Genomic DNA, 20077 nt, shown 5'->3' with positions numbered 1-20077 from the left:
TCGCCTATGATTCAGTGTGAACCTCCACAACAACTTACTTGGTCTGATCATTCTGTTATTGAATTTGCTATTCAGGACCCCATAGACTTGGAAAAACCCAAACCTACCATGCTTCCCTTTCGCAGACAGTGGAAGAAAGTTACGGAGGAGAACTTTCAAACTATCATCAGAGGCCCCAAATTCTGATATCAGATAACATTGAAGAAGCCTTGTCCAAATATAATTCGGCAGTCTCAACAGCCATTGACTATATTGCACATCTGAAAGCTGTCCCTAGCCATTGCAATCGACCACAGGCAGTTTGGTTCTCTAACCAACTGCGAGCTCAAAAACAACTCTGCAGGAAGTTGGAGAGAATCTGGCGTTTTTCCCATAGTGATACAGACAAAGAGCAGTTTCAGTCTGCTCTATCTAGTTATCATAAAAACATAAAAATATCACGGAAAACGTACATAAAATCTCAGGTAGCTGAGGGTGGCAATTCCTCCAAAACTCTGTACCAAATTCTTCAATCCTTTGTCAATCCCAGAGCCTGTGAAAGCCTAGAGGCCCCCTCCCAATCACTATGCAATGACACTGCACTTTATCCCGCTCAAAAGATAGAGCTTATTGATGAAAAATCACTGGAGCAGGATGTATGTCACAGACCCAGATGGTTACGGATCAGCTTAATCTTACTGAGCCTCAGATGTTAGGGAACTTCCCTGCAATTTCTTTAATGGTGGTTGAATTATTGATTAATAAAATTAAGTCTGGTTCCCCTGCTGATCAGACTCCTGCAAAAATTCTTACTTCCCTGGTTAAAAATCTGTCTCCTTCTATGAAATCTCTCATCAATCTCTCCCTAAAAGATGGATATGTACCGCTAGAATGGGAAGTCGCTCAGGTCAGGCCAATCCGTAGGAACGCCAAACTCCCATGGACAGATCTTTCCAACCTCCGCCCTATCTCACTCCTTCCGTTTACAAGCAAACGAATGGAAAAACATGTAAATACCCACCTCTCCAATTTTGTTGAACAAACTGGATGTCTAGATCCTTCCCAGTCCGGTTTCAGGCCCAAATACAGCACCGAATTAGCAGTACTAGCGGTCACGGATAACATCAGGAATACCCTAGATCATGGGTACTCATAGTACGGCCCGCGGGTCGCCAGCGGCCCGGCAAACCTTCCATGGCAGCCCGCGGACCTTTCAGACATCGTACCGGTGTTTTACACTGCCACTGCAAAAACTGCCGATTGCCGCAGCACGAGTCTGAAAGACTCTGCTGCTCTGTGGGGGCCGGGCCACCAGTGATAGAGTGGAGCTCCAGGGGTGAAGAGACGACATACCACAAAGCCTCATTAACATGGAAATGGTCTTTTGAAGACCTGTGAAGTGCTTGGGTGCGGCTCTCTGTGTGCGCGCTGGGAAAGCTGTCTCAGCCCGGGCACACACAGGCAGGATGAGATGACAGAGGGAGAGGGAGGGAGAGAAAGGGAGGAGGGAGGGAAAGGGAGAGGGAGAGAAAGGGAGGGAGGGAAAGGGAGAGAAAGGGGGAGGGAAACAGAGAGAGAGAGGTAAAGGGAGGGAGGGAAAGAGAGAGAAAGGGAGGGAGGGAAAGGGAGAGAAAGTGAGGAAGGGAAAGGGAGAGAGAGAAAGTGAAAGGAAGGGAAAGGGAGAGCAAGGGAGGGAGAGAACAGGAGGGAGGGAAAGGGAGGGAAAGGGAGAGAGAGAGAGGGAGGAAGGGAGAGGGAGGGAGAGAAAGGGAGGGAGGGAAAGGGAAAGGAAGAGAGAGGGAGGGTAAGGGAGAGAGAGGGAGGGAGGGAGAGAGAGGGAAGGAGGGAAAGGGACGGAGGGACAGGGAGAGAGAGGGAGGGTAAGTGAGAGAGAGGGAGGGAGGGAAAGGGAGGGAAAGGGAGGGAGGGAAAGGGAGAGAGAGAGGGAGAGAAAGGGAGGGAGGGAAAGGGAGAGAGAGGGCGGGAAAGGGAGAGAGAAGGAGGGAAAGGGAGAGAAAGGGAGGGAGGTAAAGGGAGAGAAAGGGAGGGAGGGAAAGGGAGAGAGGGAAAGAGAGAGAAAGGGAGGGAGGGAAGGGAGAGAAAGGGAGGGAGGGAAAGGGAGGAAAAGGGAGGGAGAGAAAGCAAGAGATAGGGAGGGAGGGAAAGGAGACAGAGTGAGGGAGAGAAAGGGAGGAAGGGAAGGGGAGACAGAGTGGGGGAGAGAAAGGGAGGGAGGGAAAGGGAGACAGAGTGAGGGAGACAGAGTGAGGGAGAGTGAGAGAGTAAGGGAGAGAGAGGGAGACCGAGGGAGAGAGAGAGATAGAGGGAGGGAGACATAGAGAGATAAAGAGAGAGAAAGAGAAAGAGAGAGAGAGATGTGTATATGTCTGATGGATCAATGGACGAAGGCGTCCGCTGCAGGGACCTGTGTTCAACCTCATGATCACAGTTTTTTTGGTTGCTCTATCTCCACCCCCTCCCCCACTGACCCCGCCCCCACCAGTGCGGCCTTCGGACACAAACCACACTGTAAATTTGGCCCAGAGAGAAAGTTTGTGAGTACCCATGCCCTAGATAATGGCTATTCTATGATTCTGGTGCTGTTGGACCTATCCGCAGCGTTCGACAGTCTCCCATAACATCTTGACTAAAAGATTGGAAGTTGTTGGGCTAAGAAAAACGGCCTTGCAATGAATGAGGAGCTTTCTATCTGATCGCTTTCAGATTGTTAACCTAGGGAGTACCTCAGGGCTCATGCTTGAGCCCTACAATATTTAACATCTATATTGCTCCCTTGGCCAATCTCCTGAGGTCCAATGGGTGCATCCCCATATCATATGCCGATGACACCCAATTACCTTTCCCATTCAACAAGTTCACCCCAGCAGTAGGGGCGGCCTTCTCCAATGGGATGAGAGCAATATCACACTGGATGAGGAATAATTTTCTCCAGTGTAATGCGGGAAAAACAGAAATCATGCTCTTTGGCGAGGCACCCCTTCTATGGACACCGAACTGGTGGCCAACAGATCTAGGTCCCCATCCTGCCCCCAAGCTGTCAGTCAAAAATTTGGGGATCCTGCTGGATCAGGCACTTACTCTGAAGGAGCATGCTGCTCAGACTGCTGGGTCTTGTTTCCATGTAATGGGCTTATTCCGCCAAGTTTTCCCTTTGCTTCCTGACTCCTTACGGAAAACACTCGTCCAGGCGCTTGTACTAAGTCGCCTCGACTATTGTAACGGCCTGTTAGTCTCTGCCAATGATGCCTCATTTGCTAGATTACAGGCAGTTCAGAACACAGTGGCATGGATGGTCCTTAATGTTCCCTCGAGGACCCCCTCCCGCCCTCTTCTAATGAAACTGCACTGGCTCCCCATTCCTCAAAGGGTCAAGTTTAAAATCTGCTGCACCATCCATAAGGCATTGTTTAATTCTGGCCCTTCTTACCTCTCCGAGAGATTCATGCCTTATGCCCCCTCGAGATCTCTCCGCTCAAGTGCCAAACATCTGTTGGTGGTGCCGCGAGTAAGAATAGCAAGACTAGGACGAAGGGCTTTCTCTTATCTTGGCCCCCGCTACTGGAATGAGCTGCCTCTACCTCTGAGACAGTGTTTAGACAATCTACAATTTTGGAAGCTGCTCCAAACTACTATTTTCTGCACCTGCTAACTTGCTGGAGCCACACATTAGCCTCATGTTCCGTCTAAGGGCAGAGATATCCCTTCGGGAGTCGATTCTAGCACTATATAAGCAAATAAATAAATAAATAGATGTCTTGGCGGCATGAGTGCGTGTAGATAGACAGGTATGGGGATGGCCTGGTGGCGGTGGTGAAGATGAATGCATTTAACTATATGTTGTTCCTGATAGGGGATTGTCCCCGGGGTGATATGATCACCCTGGCACTACGCATAATAAAATCAAAGTTTAAATACCTGGGGCTCTGGATAACTAAAAGCCGAGATTCATATTACGAGGCAAAAGTGGAACCCCAATTCAATTGTCTGGAGGAAGTTTAGGAAATCCTTCAAAACATGGATTTAGAGCCTGGCGGACTCAGTCTGTAAAACACTTGTTTAAAATCTTTACCTGATGACTGAGCACAACAAATACGACCATCTCTTAGCATATGAATCTAAGCGCCAAGATGCTCCTTGGAGTGGTAGCGCTCCAAGGAGCACTGGCAATCGCTACCGTTCTCTATGGTAGGAAAAGCGGCAATGTTTAGGATGGCTGCTCTCTCGAGATTTCTTTATATGTCATGTCCAGACATGTCTTCATAATCAGCCTTTCAGGAACATTTGTATAGCAAGGAGTGAACTTCAGTGCCAATATCTCCCTTAGGCATATTGTGAACGATATTTCCACAAAAAGAACATTCTTAAAGTTAAACTTTTAAGATCGCTCAAAATTATTTTAAATGGTTCTCTGCAATGCATGATTTGCATATTTTTGTTTTTAGCAGCATAAACGTTTTTAAAAACCCTGCCTTACATTGATATTCATCATCACACCTCGGCAGATCTAACTTTGGCCCAATCCTACCTGGACTATGACAATACCTGCTATTTGGGTTTTCCCGATAAACTCATCAAAGGTCTCTAGCTGGTACAGAATGCAGCCCCTCTGCTGATTGCTAAGAGCATATTTCACGTGTCCACGAGCAACTCCACTGGTTACCTATAATGAAGAGGGTTTTGTTTAAGACTATGACAATTCGGCATGGGATAGTTCACAGCACTGCCCTTATTAGTTATTAGCCCCAGCATTCCATCTCCACACTCCTCCTCCGTCTCTCTATCCCTGTGGACTATTTCTATTGGATGTCCCCAAAATACAAGATGGGGTGCATTCCCACATCCAGCGGTAGTCAACTAAAATCTAATTCACACACTCTTTCTGTTAGTCGAAGGCTTGCTTCAGCAAGCCCAATTCAGATGCTTTCTTCAGAGCAACGTATTTGGTTTTGCTGCTGAGGAGGGATCAAGAGTATTGTACAGCACGTATTCTTTGGATTACTAACGATCTGGTGAGCCCCACATTGTGGTTTGTTGAAGACATTTCAGATCATGGACTGCTAGAAATAGTTTGTTTTGCTCTGGGTTTGGAGTTAGAGCTGTTCACAGGGCGTGAACCCAAATAATAGTGTTATTTTTACCTGAGATTACCATCATATGCCTCGATTCTCAAAACCATTGAGCATTTAAGTTCAAATTACATGTGCAAATGACATGGGACAAGTAAAAGCTATTCACGAAATGTGTACTTGGACTAGTAAATTAATTTGCTCATGTTCAATATTAACTTCTGATGTGTTAAGATTGTGTATTAGTATATCCTTTGTTTGCCTTGTAAAGTCATGCTGTGCTCTGATGGACCACTTGGGGTGGGAGGGTGAAACTGAGATTTCTTATGTGATTAAACGATGCTAAAAGCTGTGGTGTCTTCGTGCTAGCAGGGTCTCTGGTTGCAACCTAAAATCTGGAGCTCTTAGAATGGTTGCTGACCCCCTGTTTTAAGTGAGATACGAAATACTGAACATTTAAATTAAGAGTGGATGAAGAAAATAATTAACAATGTTTAATGTATCCAGATCATGCTCATTCCTGCTATTACATTTCTCCTAGGAGGAGGATATCCAAGAGATTGAGGAGTCTGCCAAGAAGATGGAAGCCCAGTACGGTCAATACTTTGACTTGACGATTGTCAATGACAATTTACAGACTGCTTGTGTCCAGCTTCTGTCTGCGATCTGCCGGGCACAGGAAGAGCCCCAGTGGGTGCCGGCTTCCTGGATATGCTCAGGCACCCAACAGTGATGCCGCAGTTCGGAGACATACTTCAGTGCAGAAACTTTGCACCGGTGCAAAAACAAGTCAAATCCATTTGCGCTGCTCTGCTGTTTGTATACTAGGGAATAGAATATACTGCGTTAGCTCAAAACTAAAGTTTTACATCGGAATAAAAGCATGACGCAAACTGGCCACCATATTTTTGCTGTGTTTACATAATAAGACCTGCACTGGCAAAGTCAACATATCTGGCTTGCATTATATTGGCGCCAGATGAACTCAAAAACAATGTATACATGTAATACAAATATTAGGCACAGGGTGGCAACAATAATTCAAGCTTGCGAAATTGGAAATGACTGTTGGAACTACATTACATCACCAACAACATAAAGTCATTGGCACAGTGTAACCATCTGCAATATGCCATGGCTATGTAATGGTCTCATTAGTGCCATTAGCAATCAGCCAGTAAAAAGGAAAACAATAGATTGCCTCCATGTGTCAAATATGAAAGATGTGAACAAGCTAGAATCAAAATCAGCCTGATATATTTTAGTAAAGAATTATCAAAAACCTTGCAAGTTTGCTGTTTAGCAAGAGTGTCTTAATGGGCTGGCATTTCTATGTTGAAATCTTAGTTACTCGTGTAAAATGATTTATAAACAATAAGTAGGCTATATATTTCTTACCAATGGCTTCACAATACATTTTCTGTGTTTTTTCCTTGGTGCAAAAATGTTTCTCCAATATGGACTTAAAATGTTTCTGCTGTGCTTTAATATATTAGACAATGAACTAAATATGTTTTATCCAGTTTTCAAATCTGACTGAAGGAGTTTACTGGCTTGTTTGGCTTGACGGACGGAACTGCCAAAAACATGGGGCGGCTTCTCCACCTCTGTTACAGGCAGCTCGCCTCCTAAATCTTGGGTTGGCTGCTGGCTTCTTTGGCGAAAGTGATCCTGTTGGCATGGCTGCAGCACTTTCAGTGGAAATGAACAATGATGACAGATGTGTGCCTGCCATGCCACTGCGGCTTCGAGGGTAGTCAGTTTTCATTTGTTTTTTTTTTCTTTTAAAAAACAAAGCGTGTTTTTGTTTTTGGAAAACACAAATCTTGAATGCGTTGACACTCTTGAAGTTTTGTACAAGCACAAGGAGTGTGATTTCTTTCTGACACTCCACAATAAACTGCAGCAGAATGTGTGTAGAAGGGAAGTAATGAAAATGTGGTATTTAGACTTTTTGTGGTAATGTATGTGCATTGCATGAAGTATATATATATATATATATATATATATATATATATATATATATATATATATATATATATATATATGTGTGTCTATTTGTGTTGTAAACGTAGCACTATGGTTTATATATGTACCACATTTTTATCTCAAATACAATTTTGAAATTGTTAATAAAGCAATTATATTTACGGTGCAAAGCGTTTTAATGGTCCTGGCCACCATGGCTGCCCTCCTTGACATAATACCGACTTATTGAAGTGAGTCCTCACACTGGAACTAACAACTCACTCGCCCACTACTAAGAGGACACGTTTCCCCATAACACCCTTTTTAAAATAAGTTTTTCGTCCAGCGCCTCTTTTTCAACTCCTGCCAGTAACCCCATGACTCACCAGAAGTCCTCTTTTGTCGATGTGTTGGAGGCTGGTCAATCATACCTCGCCTTCAGCTTGACTGGTCAGAGCCGTTTTAAGGGATGGGCAAAGTATGGCGATTGCCAAGGGCGCACACCAAGGCCACCCTATTAAAGCCATCTGCCTCTGATTTTCTCATCACTGACTCTTAATCTCTACCCCTCACCCCCTAGCTGCCTACCTCTGACTTTGTCTCTCTATATCTCTCATCTCTATCTCACTTTCTCTGCCTCACTTATCTTTTGCTCATCTATTCATCCCATTCTCACATTGCACCTCATTACCCTTTAATCTACTTTTCTATGAGCCTCTTTCTAAACTTCTCTTCAACTCACCTGCCTCTGTGTACTTTGCCTCTGTCTACCTCTCCCCTCTTTCTACCTCACCTTTCCCTCACTCACCTCTCTATCTTGTTGTAGCTCATCTCTCTCTGGCTCGACAATCTCTGAATCCCCACCCTTCTCTCTACTTAACTTCTCTATCAACCCCTCTCTGACTACCGACATGCTACATCTTGACTATCCTCTATCTCTCTTTGTTTGCCTCCCCTTTTTCCCTCATCGATTCTCCCTCCCCCTCTTTTCGTTTGTCCCCACTTGGATCCACGTCATTATTTACCGACCTCGCCTCTCTTCCTCTAGCTCACCCTTTTCACGCTCACCTCTCCTTACAGCAGCCGCGGCCCCTGCAGGTAAGAGCGGTGGAGCTGGGTGGAGGGGAATGGGATTTCGACAAATGATGATGAGGGAGATTTAAATAAATAATTAATATTCCTGCGGCATCGTCTGTCGAAATCCCACTCCACCCGCCCCCACCCCTCTTAGCTGCAAGGGCTGCGCCTGCACTACAGTATATCTCTCTTCCCGCCTGCCTTCTCTTCCTCCATCTCCCCTCTCTTCCTCTTTCCTTTATCTACAACTCACTGCTCTGTTCCTGTCTCTCTTCTGTATCTCTCCACTGACGTAAATAATTAATTTACTCTCTTAATTTCTATGCAGGTAAGTACTTAATCAATGATAACTCAATCAGAAAGAAAACAGAGTCCGTGGTGTTAGAGTTTCTAAGGGTTTTATTCCTCATAAAGGAATCAGGATATCATGTTCTGACCACCACAGGGGTGTCAGAAGGGATAGATGAGCGCGCTCTCGTTTATTGACAATACATAGCTTATATACTTGATTTACATCATAAGGTTCAATGTAAGAGGCGTAACAGCTGAGAGAAGACAAGATAACAGTATACACGTGGTACCAATACATCATCAAGAGGCGTAAACTAGGCGTGAACTAGAGGTGTGTGCTAGAAACGTCACTGATAGGTGACGCAAGTGGGTGGCACCAAGGGGTGGTGCTAACAGAATGTTGCAATGTCAGCAGAAATCGGAAGCTTGGATGCGCGCGCAGCTGCATGACGTGTGATTGACGGGGTGCAGGGGTCTTGACATTTACACGGACGGAAAGAGACAGAAGTCTGGCATGTCAGATCAACTTGTACTTCTATCATATCTGATATCTGATGTTTAGGAACTATACTATCTGGGCGGAAAGGTCTCTAGGGCAGAGACTATTCTATGCTAACTGTGGATGCGTATATGAGCGCCTGAATGTCTATATGTGAAGCGTGGGGCACGGGGCCTTCCATGGAAGCATGGCAACAGAGGCTATGAATTACTTGTATTAAGACAGGTCGGCCCTTTTGGCTCTGCAGCTGGAGAGGATGTTTACAGGATCTAGTAGGCAGGAATGTATTCTCGGGGAGCGGAACAGATAACTCGAAGGTTATAGTCAGTCTTGGCAGAAAGCAGGCTTGAGCTGAGCGCGAGGGGCCGCGCTGAAAGTAGGACAGAGTTCACGAGTAGAGAGGTAGCCTGGGCAGAGTCAGGAGCCACAAAAGAGGTTCAGATGGCAGGAATTCAGGGCCTACTCTGGCTAGAGCAGGAATACATGAAAAGTGTACTACAAAAAGACGGTGGCATAGCATACTTAGGAACGGACTATATAATCCATTCATGGTGGATCTGAAAGAGGACAAGTTGACGGTGGACGCAAATGTATTTGCGTCTTCATAGCTGTCACAGGAGGGAAGTTACATGCACTTTAAGCTGGTACATGGAGTCGGTGGGGTACGCGCTAGGGAACACAACATGGCCAAAATTTAATTTTCCTCATTCCCTCCTTGTTCCCTACGGACCCTTCATGAAATATCGATCCTCATGAATCGATCAGTCTGTTCTTGTAACATCATTTGTTCTTCTTTCTTTTGGTTACGTTTTGAGTGAAAACTGGAATGTTCAATACAAGAGGTGGCACACAATCCACAGATCGCTGGCCCACACTGCAGGCACAGGCAGCAACTGAATACTAGGACTAGGCCAATGCCTAGGAAGGATAGGATCTTCCATCCCCAAGCTGTTAACGTTGTCCAGAACCAACCGGACCAAGTCCAGGTGCCTGGAGTCTGATGTATCTGATTTGCAATTTTATGAAGACGGGTGATAGCTTGATATACAGATGGTGCATTTTGTGGAATGAAAACACAGCAGCTTGACCCGATGACCTTACAGGCTCCACCTCTATCTGCCAAGATGACGTCAATTACAAGACGATTCTGAAGGACAACAACCCGCATAGCGGACTGCTCTTCTGTTAAGTTACCTAAGGCGGAGGTAGTTTCATTTACTACGGCTTCAAGTGTTCTAGTTAATCTGCGTATTAATTTACTATTCTGGACAGGGCCTAAAAAGAAAAAGAATCCTTTATTAAAGTCAGTGTACTGTTCCCATGCCGTTTCTGTGTAGTCGACAAGGGGGGCATCTCTTCTGGGTCTATTCTTTACTAGATTGCTATTTCTATGGTAATCAGAAGGGGCTAGAAAAACAGGTGGCAGAAGGAATGCAATGTAACAGGTACCATCCCAATCTGGAGGTAGACGTATGTATGCGGTATGACCACAAACAAAGTAAGAATGACTGACAGTTTTGAAAGACGATTTTCCATGATCACTGAATTCGACCACAGTAGTGCATTTACTATGACCTAAGGGTACGGAACCTTTCTTCTTGATACATAATTCACCAGTGACTGGCAGTACTGACATAATAGGTAGAACTGGTGCGGCTTCGGATTCGACAGTAAGAATCATAAGGCTAATTGTGTAATTACCTAATCCATATACTTCATTTTCTAGATCAGTTCCTATTCTAATGGGGAGTCCCTCCTTATCTGGGTAACAGACGTCTAGTAGGACCAAGTTCAGGTTTCCCCAAACCCAACCCCCATCGAAAACAGCAATGTCGGGATCTAAAGAATTAATTATTTTGAACCATGCTCCGCAGGAGCCATTGTGAGTGAACGGGTAAGGAAAGAGAGGCAGGGCTCCCTTATAATTCTGGTAGGGAGGGAGTCGGCCACATATCCAGCAATTTGTAGCATTGTTAGTTTGATGAGAATGATGTAACATACTAATGAATGTATTGTTGCGCAGCGCGAGTCTGTAGGAAAGCTCATGAGGAGGTAACTCACTAAAAGTGTGTTCAGCAGAGACATTGTAAGCAGATTGTTCACGCTTGAAAATAGGATAGTATACAGGTAACAAGATGCTAGCGACAATTATTAATATACTTAGAATAAACATAATTATTAGTGTCACTATGCAGTGACTACGAAGTGATTTGCAATATGTTCTTTTCTTTTCTTCTCTCTCTCTAACTCGATCTAGGGGATACATGTCAGAAACTATTTAACCGATTCACCTAGGGGAGGACTTAAACAATTAAACTGTCTGACTGACTAGATCGCAATTTCATACGATATTGTTCTTGAGGAGTCTTTTCTCTTTTAACTTCGGTAAAGTCTTTGGAATCACAGTCTCTGGTGGGGGTGGGTGTGTCTTGTTCCGGTTTCAGTCCTGGGAATGTTTTGATATGGCTTAGGTGGACCCACCCCTTTCTGCCTTCCAACTTGACGGCGGTCCTTGTCGTAAGTAGAACGGTCTTCGGAGACTTCCAGCGGGGCTCCAACGGACTTTTCCTGTCGAAGTTTCGGACTAGCACAACATCTCCGGGGCGGACGTCATGCTCCTTCACATCGGTGTTGTCAGGGAAGGCTGCGGCAACCTGTGAACGACATGATTGGAGTGCAGACATCAAGGAGGCAAGGTAATCTGTCAACATATTAGAATCAACATCAGTAATCCTTTTAGGAATGGGCGTCCCCCACATATTCGGTGGTCTTCCAAAGACCACCTCGTACGGGGATAGCCCTGATCTCGAATGGGCGACCATTCTCATATAGAATAGTGCCACCGGCAGGGCGACTATCCAGTCGACCCCTTTGTCCTGACATATTTTGGCAAGGCGAATCTTTAATGTCTGATTATGCCTCTCAACAAGGCCTGCGGCTTCTGGGTGTCGGACACAATGGAACTTCCACTGGTATCCCAATAACAAGGAAACTTGTTTCATTAATTCGGATGAGAATGGCTGACCGTTATCTGAGTACACGACACGAGGCATGCCGTATCGTGGGAAAAATTCACGAACCAACTGTTTGGCAGTGGTCGGAGCAGTGTAATCTGGGACTGGGTATGCTTCGGTCCAGCGGGACAGAGCACAGACAACTACGAGAACATATTTGAATCCTCGACAACGGTCCATCTGGATATAATCCATCTGGAGGACTTCAAAAGGGTGATCGGGAGGATGAAATCCACCTTGCTCTACAGGGACGCTTTTACCTGGATTGAACTGACAACAGATCATGCAAGTACGCACTTTCTGTTTTGCTGCTGCTCGTAAGTGTTTATTGTTCCAGAGATTTTGCAAACTGTCTAGCATTGCTTTCTCTCCAAGGTGGGCGGGACTATGTGCTGTATTTATCATGACTTGAACCATAGAGTCAGGGAGAAACCATGTAGATTTTCCCTTCGTCATCCAACCTTGATCTGTCTGGATCCCTCCTAGTTCGATCCATTTCTTTATTTCGTCTGCAGTAGCATGTGTCTGAATGTCAATAACATCTAGTGTGGGATCCCTGACTGTCATGCAGTTTGTCGGATCTGTTATCTTTGTCGTGTCAGTTGTCTGAGTGTGAGTCAGTGCTGTATGTTTTGCTGTCTGATCTGCCAGGTCGTTACCCTGGGAAACAGAATCTGTGGCTTTAGTATGTGCTTTACACTTCATGACTGATATGGCTGAAGGCAGATGTATTGCTTCTAACAGTGCTTGAATGAGAGGACCATGCTGTATCTTTGTACCATGAGAGGTCAGAAAACCTCGTTCTTGCCAGAGCATGCCGAAGTCGTGTACGACTCCGAACGCATAACGGGAATCTGTGTATATGTTAACATTTCTGTTCTTCGCTAGAATACAGGCTTGGGTCAGAGCGATGAGCTCTGCTGCTTGAGCAGACAATGTATCAATACGATGTGTTTCTTTAACTTCAGTTTCAGTGGTCACGGCATACGCGGCCACTAACTCTCCTGTACTTGTTCTCATGCATGAACCATCCACATAAAGTGTCAGGTCTGGATTTGTCAATGGAACATCTGTTAAATCTCGTCTGGGCTTTGTTACTGCATTAATAATCTCTATACAATCATGTGGAGCTGGATCTGTCATAACTGTAGGTAACAATGTTGCTGGATTCAAGATACTGCAGCGTCTGATTTCTATGTGTGGCTGGAATAATGTCAATTCGTAACCTGTCAGTCGTGCTATAGTCAAGTGTTGAGTCTGGGTTCTGTTTAACAGAACCTCTACAGAATGTGGAACTTGTACTGTTAACTGATGACCTAAAACAATTGAGTCGCTTTGTCTGATTGCTAACGCTGTTGCTGCTACTGACTTTAAGCATGCAGGGAGTGCCTGTGCTACTGAATCCAATGTGCTTGAAAAATAAGCGCAAGGCTTATGTGAACCTGCTTGATCTTGAGTGAGGACAGACAATGCTGTACCGTCACGTTCTGTAACAAAAAGTGTAAACGGTTTGCTGTAACATGGTGTCGCTAAAACTGGTGCTTGGCATAAAGCTTTCTTTAATTCCTCAAAGGCTTGTGTGTGTTCCTGAGTCCAAGGGAGGACAGTCGAAGTTGCTGCCTCCTGTGTTGTTAACTGGATGAGTGGTTTAGCTAGAAATGCATATTGAGGAATCCATTGTCTGCAGTACGAGGTGAGGCCTATGAAGGCCCGCACTTCTTTTTGTGTCTGGGGTCGTGGCATGTTTACAATTAACTGAATGCGATCGGGAGTGAGCTGTCTCCCCACTTTGGACAGCAAGTGACCCAAGTACACAACTTGCTGAACACAGAATTGTAGCTTCGAAGGAGACACCTTGTGTCCCTTGTCGGCCAGAAAATGCAAAACTATCAGAGATGCTTGTTCACATTCGGGCTCACTTCGTGCGGTGATCAGTAGATCATCGACGTACTGTAGTAAAGCGGTATTAACTGGCATTTGGATACAATCTAGTTGTCTTTTCAGTGCTTGACTATAGATGCTGGGGCTTTCTGTAAATCCTTGAGGTGCGCGGGAAAATTTGAAACTTCGTCCATTTAAACTGAATCCGAAGAGATATTGGCTCTCCGGGTCAATGGGTACACTGAAGAAGGCGTTCTTGAGATCGATTACAGTAAAGAACGTTGCTTCTGCATCAATGGCAGTTAACAGGGAGGAGATATCGGGGACCACAGGATACTGTGGTACAATGCATTTGTTCAGTTCTCGAAGATCAATCACCAGCCGATATACTGGCGGTGCATTGCGGTCTGTACGTTTAAGAATTGGAATGATGGGTGAATTACAGATATTGGAGTCGGTCTCTACGACCACTCCCTGGGCGATAAGCTCTTCAATAATTTTCAGTAAAGCCACTACAGCCTCGGGTGGTAACTTGTATTGTCTGATTCTGGGTAGAACAACTCCTGTCTTGAGTGTAACACGGTATGGTGTGATATGCATACAACCTACATCAGCTGGGCCTTTTGCCCATAAGTGATCTGGTACATTTCTCAATCTGACATCAAAGTCACGTAGAACATAATGACCCTTGAAATCCCGTAGAAAGAGTCTGACTCCCTCCGGGGAACAGCAAATTATAGCTCCTAGAGCCTTCAGTGTTTTAATTCCTAACAGATTTTCGGGACATGATTTCGTAAGTAACAAATCTGTAACTCGAGATAATGGACCCACAGCTAGTGGTACTGGTTCTGATACTTCATTTACAATAGGCTGTCCTGAAAAACCAAGGGAAACATTCTGTGAGCCTGAGAGGGGTGCCCCTGGGACTTCATTATGACTTATAGTAGTGCGACTTGCCCCTGTGTCAATTAAAAACTTTCTGTCTTTTCCTAATACGTGACTATGTACATAAGGACCTTCTTGATCTACAGGAATTTCAATAAGAGGCAAATCACTTTCCCTCCCTAGGCTGTTTCATGTATAACGCTGATAATCTGGATATGCTGACTGGGCATACTGGTACATCTGTTGTGATACTTGTCGTGTTGCGGCAGCGGGCTGTGTCTGAGCATGCTGTGGCTGCGGTACTGCTACTGTCTGTACTGTATGGGACTGATCATGCATAGGCTGTGTATTCTGCATTGGCTGTTCGTTCTGTGAGGTCTGTTGTTGACCCTGTTCATGTCTAGGCGGACGCGGTCTTTCTTTAGTTTTACCTGTCTCGATGTTATGTTTCAGGACTGGACATTCATGGACGTAGTGACCTGGCTGCTTGCAATAATTACATGTCCCTTTAACGGGAGCGGCAGAATGATTGGTCTGGGCCCCACCTTTTCTATGACCCTCGGCTGGAATTGTCTGAGCTACTAACATTTTCATTTTCGTGTCTTTCATACGTTTCTGTTCCTGATCTTGTTCTTCCCTTATTCTGTTCTGGTGATATTGTAACATTTGTAACATCTGTGATGGCGTATTTGCCTGCCAAGTACTTTCAACCTTGTACACTCTATTTTTAACTAGTGGTAGGGCGTTCTCTACTAATTTTGTTACAAAAAGGTGTGGATATGACTCGCTACTAGTTTTTAGACCACTATTGATAATGAAACATTTCTCGAATCTTGAATAAAAGTCACTAGTATCTTCATCTTGTTTCTGTTTACAGGACGAGATTGCGTCCCAATCTTCCTTTCGAGTTGTCAATAATCTTGGCAGAACCTGTACTATTAAACCTGGTAATGCTTTAGTCAGATCCCCAAGGCCTAACCCTGGGACTCGTTTCTTTTCTTCGTCTTCTATCTCCGCCCATGCTATCTTTGACTCTCCCACTTCCCAATCCTTCTCCTTTAATTTCTCGTAAATGCCCGTGGGCAACAGTACCTTTAGCATTTTCATAATATCATCATACGTGTAATCTCCCATCAGTAACATGTCTTTAAGCTCTCTGTGAAAACCCGCAGGGTCTTTATCATGGCACGGAACTAATTTCTTCATTTCTAACAGTTCTAACTTAGTCAGTGGTGTGTGAACATACACACGTTTCAGAGTATGATCCTCACCCATAACTGGATGTACTTCTCGTAAGGGATTCTGACTTTCAATGCCACCACCGCATTGCATGTGGTACATTTTTCTTTCTGGAGGCGGGGCGGGAATATATTCAGAGCTCAGGAAGGTGTTATACTTACGTCGTTGTTCTATAATTATTTGTATTAGTTTGGTACTAAAACCTCTCCATCTATCCATGAGTAGTGCTTCTAATGTTTCATGTAAGGGACCTGGATCAGAATGATGGTTTCTGAACTTGATGAGGAGGTGCTGAATCATGTATACACCTGCTATTTTCTGTTCTTCCGGGGGAAGGTTCAAGAATGTCTGCACTAACGTGTCATCATTATATATGTCTGGGTTTTCGGCCCACAACACGGCTGACCGGGCTAGTTCCTGTTCATCCATAGAATTGAGTACATGGTACCCTACTCGATCTCGAAGCCTTTTATCGGTTTCCTGGAACTGATGCTCAGAAGAATTCGGATTTGTTAAAGCAGAGAAAAGGACTCTCTTGCTCTCCGGACGGATACCTTTCCTAAGGTAGTTTCCCCTACCTACATATGCTATAATGTCTGTAGATTTTCCTGATGTTTCATCTTCATCTTCCTCCTCGGAGGAAGTTTTATCATTTTCTTCCTGATGTGCAGTTAATACTGCCTTTCTAATTTTCTGGGACATAGTGGCTATGCAAGTCCCCTTGTCATGTTTCGCGTCTGCTATATTTTGGCCCCACTTGTTTAATGCGTCTAACTCACTTCGATCTGTCCCGGGCCTGTCTCGTTCTCTTATCACACAATTAATGAAGAATCGTAATATCTGTTTTTGAATGTCAACTTTCTGTTTATACATGGCAGCTTTAACACTGTCGGGGTCTTTCCCTGTCTGTATGAATTTGTATAGTCTGTCGAGAGCTTCCTGCATTCCTACACAGCATAGCAAGTTATCGGTGGCAGATCTTAAGCGCAGTGATGCTAATACCATTAGATCGTCTTGTCCGGGTACTGGATCATATCTGCAAAATGACATCCTATCTTTGAATGCCTCAAGCCGCGATGAATAGGGAGACTGGAAAGGATTCTGTGTGTCCTTTAAATGCAATCTGTGTGTCGGTGGCGGGGTCTGTAGACCCGTTGTCGCACCTCCTGAGGCGGATGCTTGGGCATTATCTCTCCGCGGAGTCTGGATTTGGACTTGGATCTGTCTTTTAGTAAGATCGGGTAGTACTGGTTTCGGTAGATCCGTCTTCAGTGGGGGAAGTGGCGGAGGTATCGGAACAGGGGAGGTTTGTCGCGGTACCGGCGGAACTGGATCTGGGGGCGTAGTGCCACCCCCATCCCTGTCAGTAGGCAGGGCACGAACAGGCAGATTGGTGTAAGCTGGTGCTACATCCTCTAGATACGAATTCAGGAATATGTCTTTAGTAGTTTTATGCATTACTTTAGTTGGAACTAATGGTGTCGGTAAGTTTTTCGGTATCTCTGATTCAGTTTCGGATGTCCCATCTGCTATGAGATACATACCGTTTACAAGATTATTTCGGGCACGGTCTATTTGTTCTGTTTTGACTCGGATCCCTTCAGTAACTAATTCGTTTTCTCGTTCTTTATCTGATTCTTTAAGTCTGTCTTCTCTACGAAGTGCTTTGTCAGCACGCTTACGTGATTCCTTACGCCAAAATTCTATGGCGTCCTTCTGAGATTGTCTAGCTTTCTTTTTCCATAATGCTTCTTCTACCCTCATGATGCACTCAGCATCCCACGTTCCGGTAACAGGCCATCTGTGTCTCTCATCTAGGTGCTTGGTGTAATCGGCCCATAAATCTAGATATAATATGGCATCTATGCCGTGTTTTTGATACATAAAATTGCCTGGAGTGTCCCTAGGGGGGATAGGAATTTCTTCCTCTAGTAACCCTTTCCTAGTTCCGATCTGTTTTAACTTGCTGAGGAACGGCATCCTGCTTACTTATTACTTGAACGCTAGATCTTTATTCCTTGATACGAGTTGCTAGTTGATACAAGAAATACAATAATACACAATAAAACAGTCACATTCATACCACAACATTAATCACATAAAAACATTAAAAGACATAGCTAACTACCCCCTACACTGAATGTACCGCTCAACGGTACGGATACACTGGTGTAACAGTGCAAAAATTCGGAATACTTTATATACTGCTAAACAGTACAGATACACTGCCTAAAAACAGTGCAGACCGGACTTGCGTACCCAAACCCGTCTAGATACGACCCAGCAATGGTACTCACCGGGAAGCACGGAAACAGAAGGCCTCGGAAAACTCGACTGGACTCGACTCGGAAACTTCGGAAAACTTCGGAGAACTTTCGGAAAACTTCGGAAAACTTCGGAAAACTGGTGGGCCTCTTCACACCTCGGACCTTGCTTCTTTCGGCTGGGCTCTGGTCGGGATCCTCCGCACTCCTCACCGCCTCGTCTGGGTACTGATCGCAGTCTTCGTCACCTCCGTGGGTCAGAGGGGGATGCAGGAAATCCTGCCAGTACACGTGTAGTCCGTCTAACTGATGGCAGGGGACACGGATTGCAACGCACCTACCGGCGCGTGAGGTGGGGGAGGGGTCCCTGATCGGGCGCCAAAATGACGTAAATAATTAATTTACTCTCTTAATTTCTATGCAGGTAAGTACTTAATCAATGATAACTCAATCAGAAAGAAAACAGAGTCCGTGGTGTTAGAGTTTCTAAGGGTTTTATTCCTCATAAAGGAATCAGGATATCATGTTCTGACCACCACAGGGGTGTCAGAAGGGATAGATGAGCGCGCTCTCGTTTATTGACAATACATAGCTTATATACTTGATTTACATCATAAGGTTCAATGTAAGAGGCGTAACAGCTGAGAGAAGACAAGATAACAGTATACACGTGGTACCAATACATCATCAAGAGGCGTAAACTAGGCGTGAACTAGAGGTGTGTGCTAGAAACGTCACTGATAGGTGACGCAAGTGGGTGGCACCAAGGGGTGGTGCTAACAGAATGTTGCAATGTCAGCAGAAATCGGAAGCTTGGATGCGCGCGCAGCTGCATGACGTGTGATTGACGGGGTGCAGGGGTCTTGACATTTACACGGACGGAAAGAGACAGAAGTCTGGCATGTCAGATCAACTTGTACTTCTATCATATCTGATATCTGATGTTTAGGAACTATACTATCTGGGCGGAAAGGTCTCTAGGGCAGAGACTATTCTATGCTAACTGTGGATGCGTATATGAGCGCCTGAATGTCTATATGTGAAGCGTGGGGCACGGGGCCTTCCATGGAAGCATGGCAACAGAGGCTATGAATTACTTGTATTAAGACAGGTCGGCCCTTTTGGCTCTGCAGCTGGAGAGGATGTTTACAGGATCTAGTAGGCAGGAATGTATTCTCGGGGAGCGGAACAGATAACTCGAAGGTTATAGTCAGTCTTGGCAGAAAGCAGGCTTGAGCTGAGCGCGAGGGGCCGCGCTGAAAGTAGGACAGAGTTCACGAGTAGAGAGGTAGCCTGGGCAGAGTCAGGAGCCACAAAAGAGGTTCAGATGGCAGGAATTCAGGGCCTACTCTGGCTAGAGCAGGAATACATGAAAAGTGTACTACAAAAAGACGGTGGCATAGCATACTTAGGAACGGACTATATAATCCATTCATGGTGGATCTGAAAGAGGACAAGTTGACGGTGGACGCAAATGTATTTGCGTCTTCATAGCTGTCACAGGAGGGAAGTTACATGCACTTTAAGCTGGTACATGGAGTCGGTGGGGTACGCGCTAGGGAACACAACATGGCCAAAATTTAATTTTCCTCACCACTGCTTCTACTTCACCTTTCTTTCCCCTTCATCTTTCTTTACCCCACATTTCTGTACCTCCTCTCAACCCCCTCTCCACCTCACCACTCTTCTTCACCTCTCTGTTCGTTTCAATTATCTACATCTCATCATTAATCACAACCTCATTTCTGTCTACCTCACTTCTCTCTCAGTACCTAGCCTCTCTTTTAACCTCGCGATTTTTTCACTACATCGCCTCTCTTTTTACCACTCCTCCTTCTACCTCACCTCTATCACTGCCTTACTCTTTTTTCACTTTCTCTGTTTCTGTAGCTT

General features: G+C 45.0%; 1 protein-coding gene across 1 annotated transcript in view; it reads left to right on the top strand.

The window, feature by feature from the left end:
• Nucleotides 1-6518, top strand: part of MPP4 (MAGUK p55 scaffold protein 4) — a 296409-nt gene extending 289891 nt beyond the window's left edge. Inside the window, exons 22-23 of the mRNA XM_086958555.1 lie at nt 5608-6086; nt 6449-6518. Of these exons, the coding sequence (XP_086814681.1) occupies nt 5608-5799 (192 nt within the window). The 3' untranslated portion in view covers nt 5800-6086; nt 6449-6518. The remainder of the gene's footprint in view (nt 1-5607; nt 6087-6448) is intronic.
• The last annotated feature ends 13559 nt before the right edge of the window (nt 6519-20077 follow it).

Source organism: Lissotriton vulgaris, chromosome 2_1 (assembly GCF_964263255.1).
Source record: "Lissotriton vulgaris chromosome 2_1, aLisVul1.2, whole genome shotgun sequence".
In the NCBI taxonomy this organism is placed as follows: Eukaryota; Metazoa; Chordata; class Amphibia; order Caudata; family Salamandridae; genus Lissotriton; species Lissotriton vulgaris.
The sequence above is the reverse complement of the archived record's forward strand: the minus strand, read 5'-3'. Positions and strand labels throughout refer to the sequence as shown.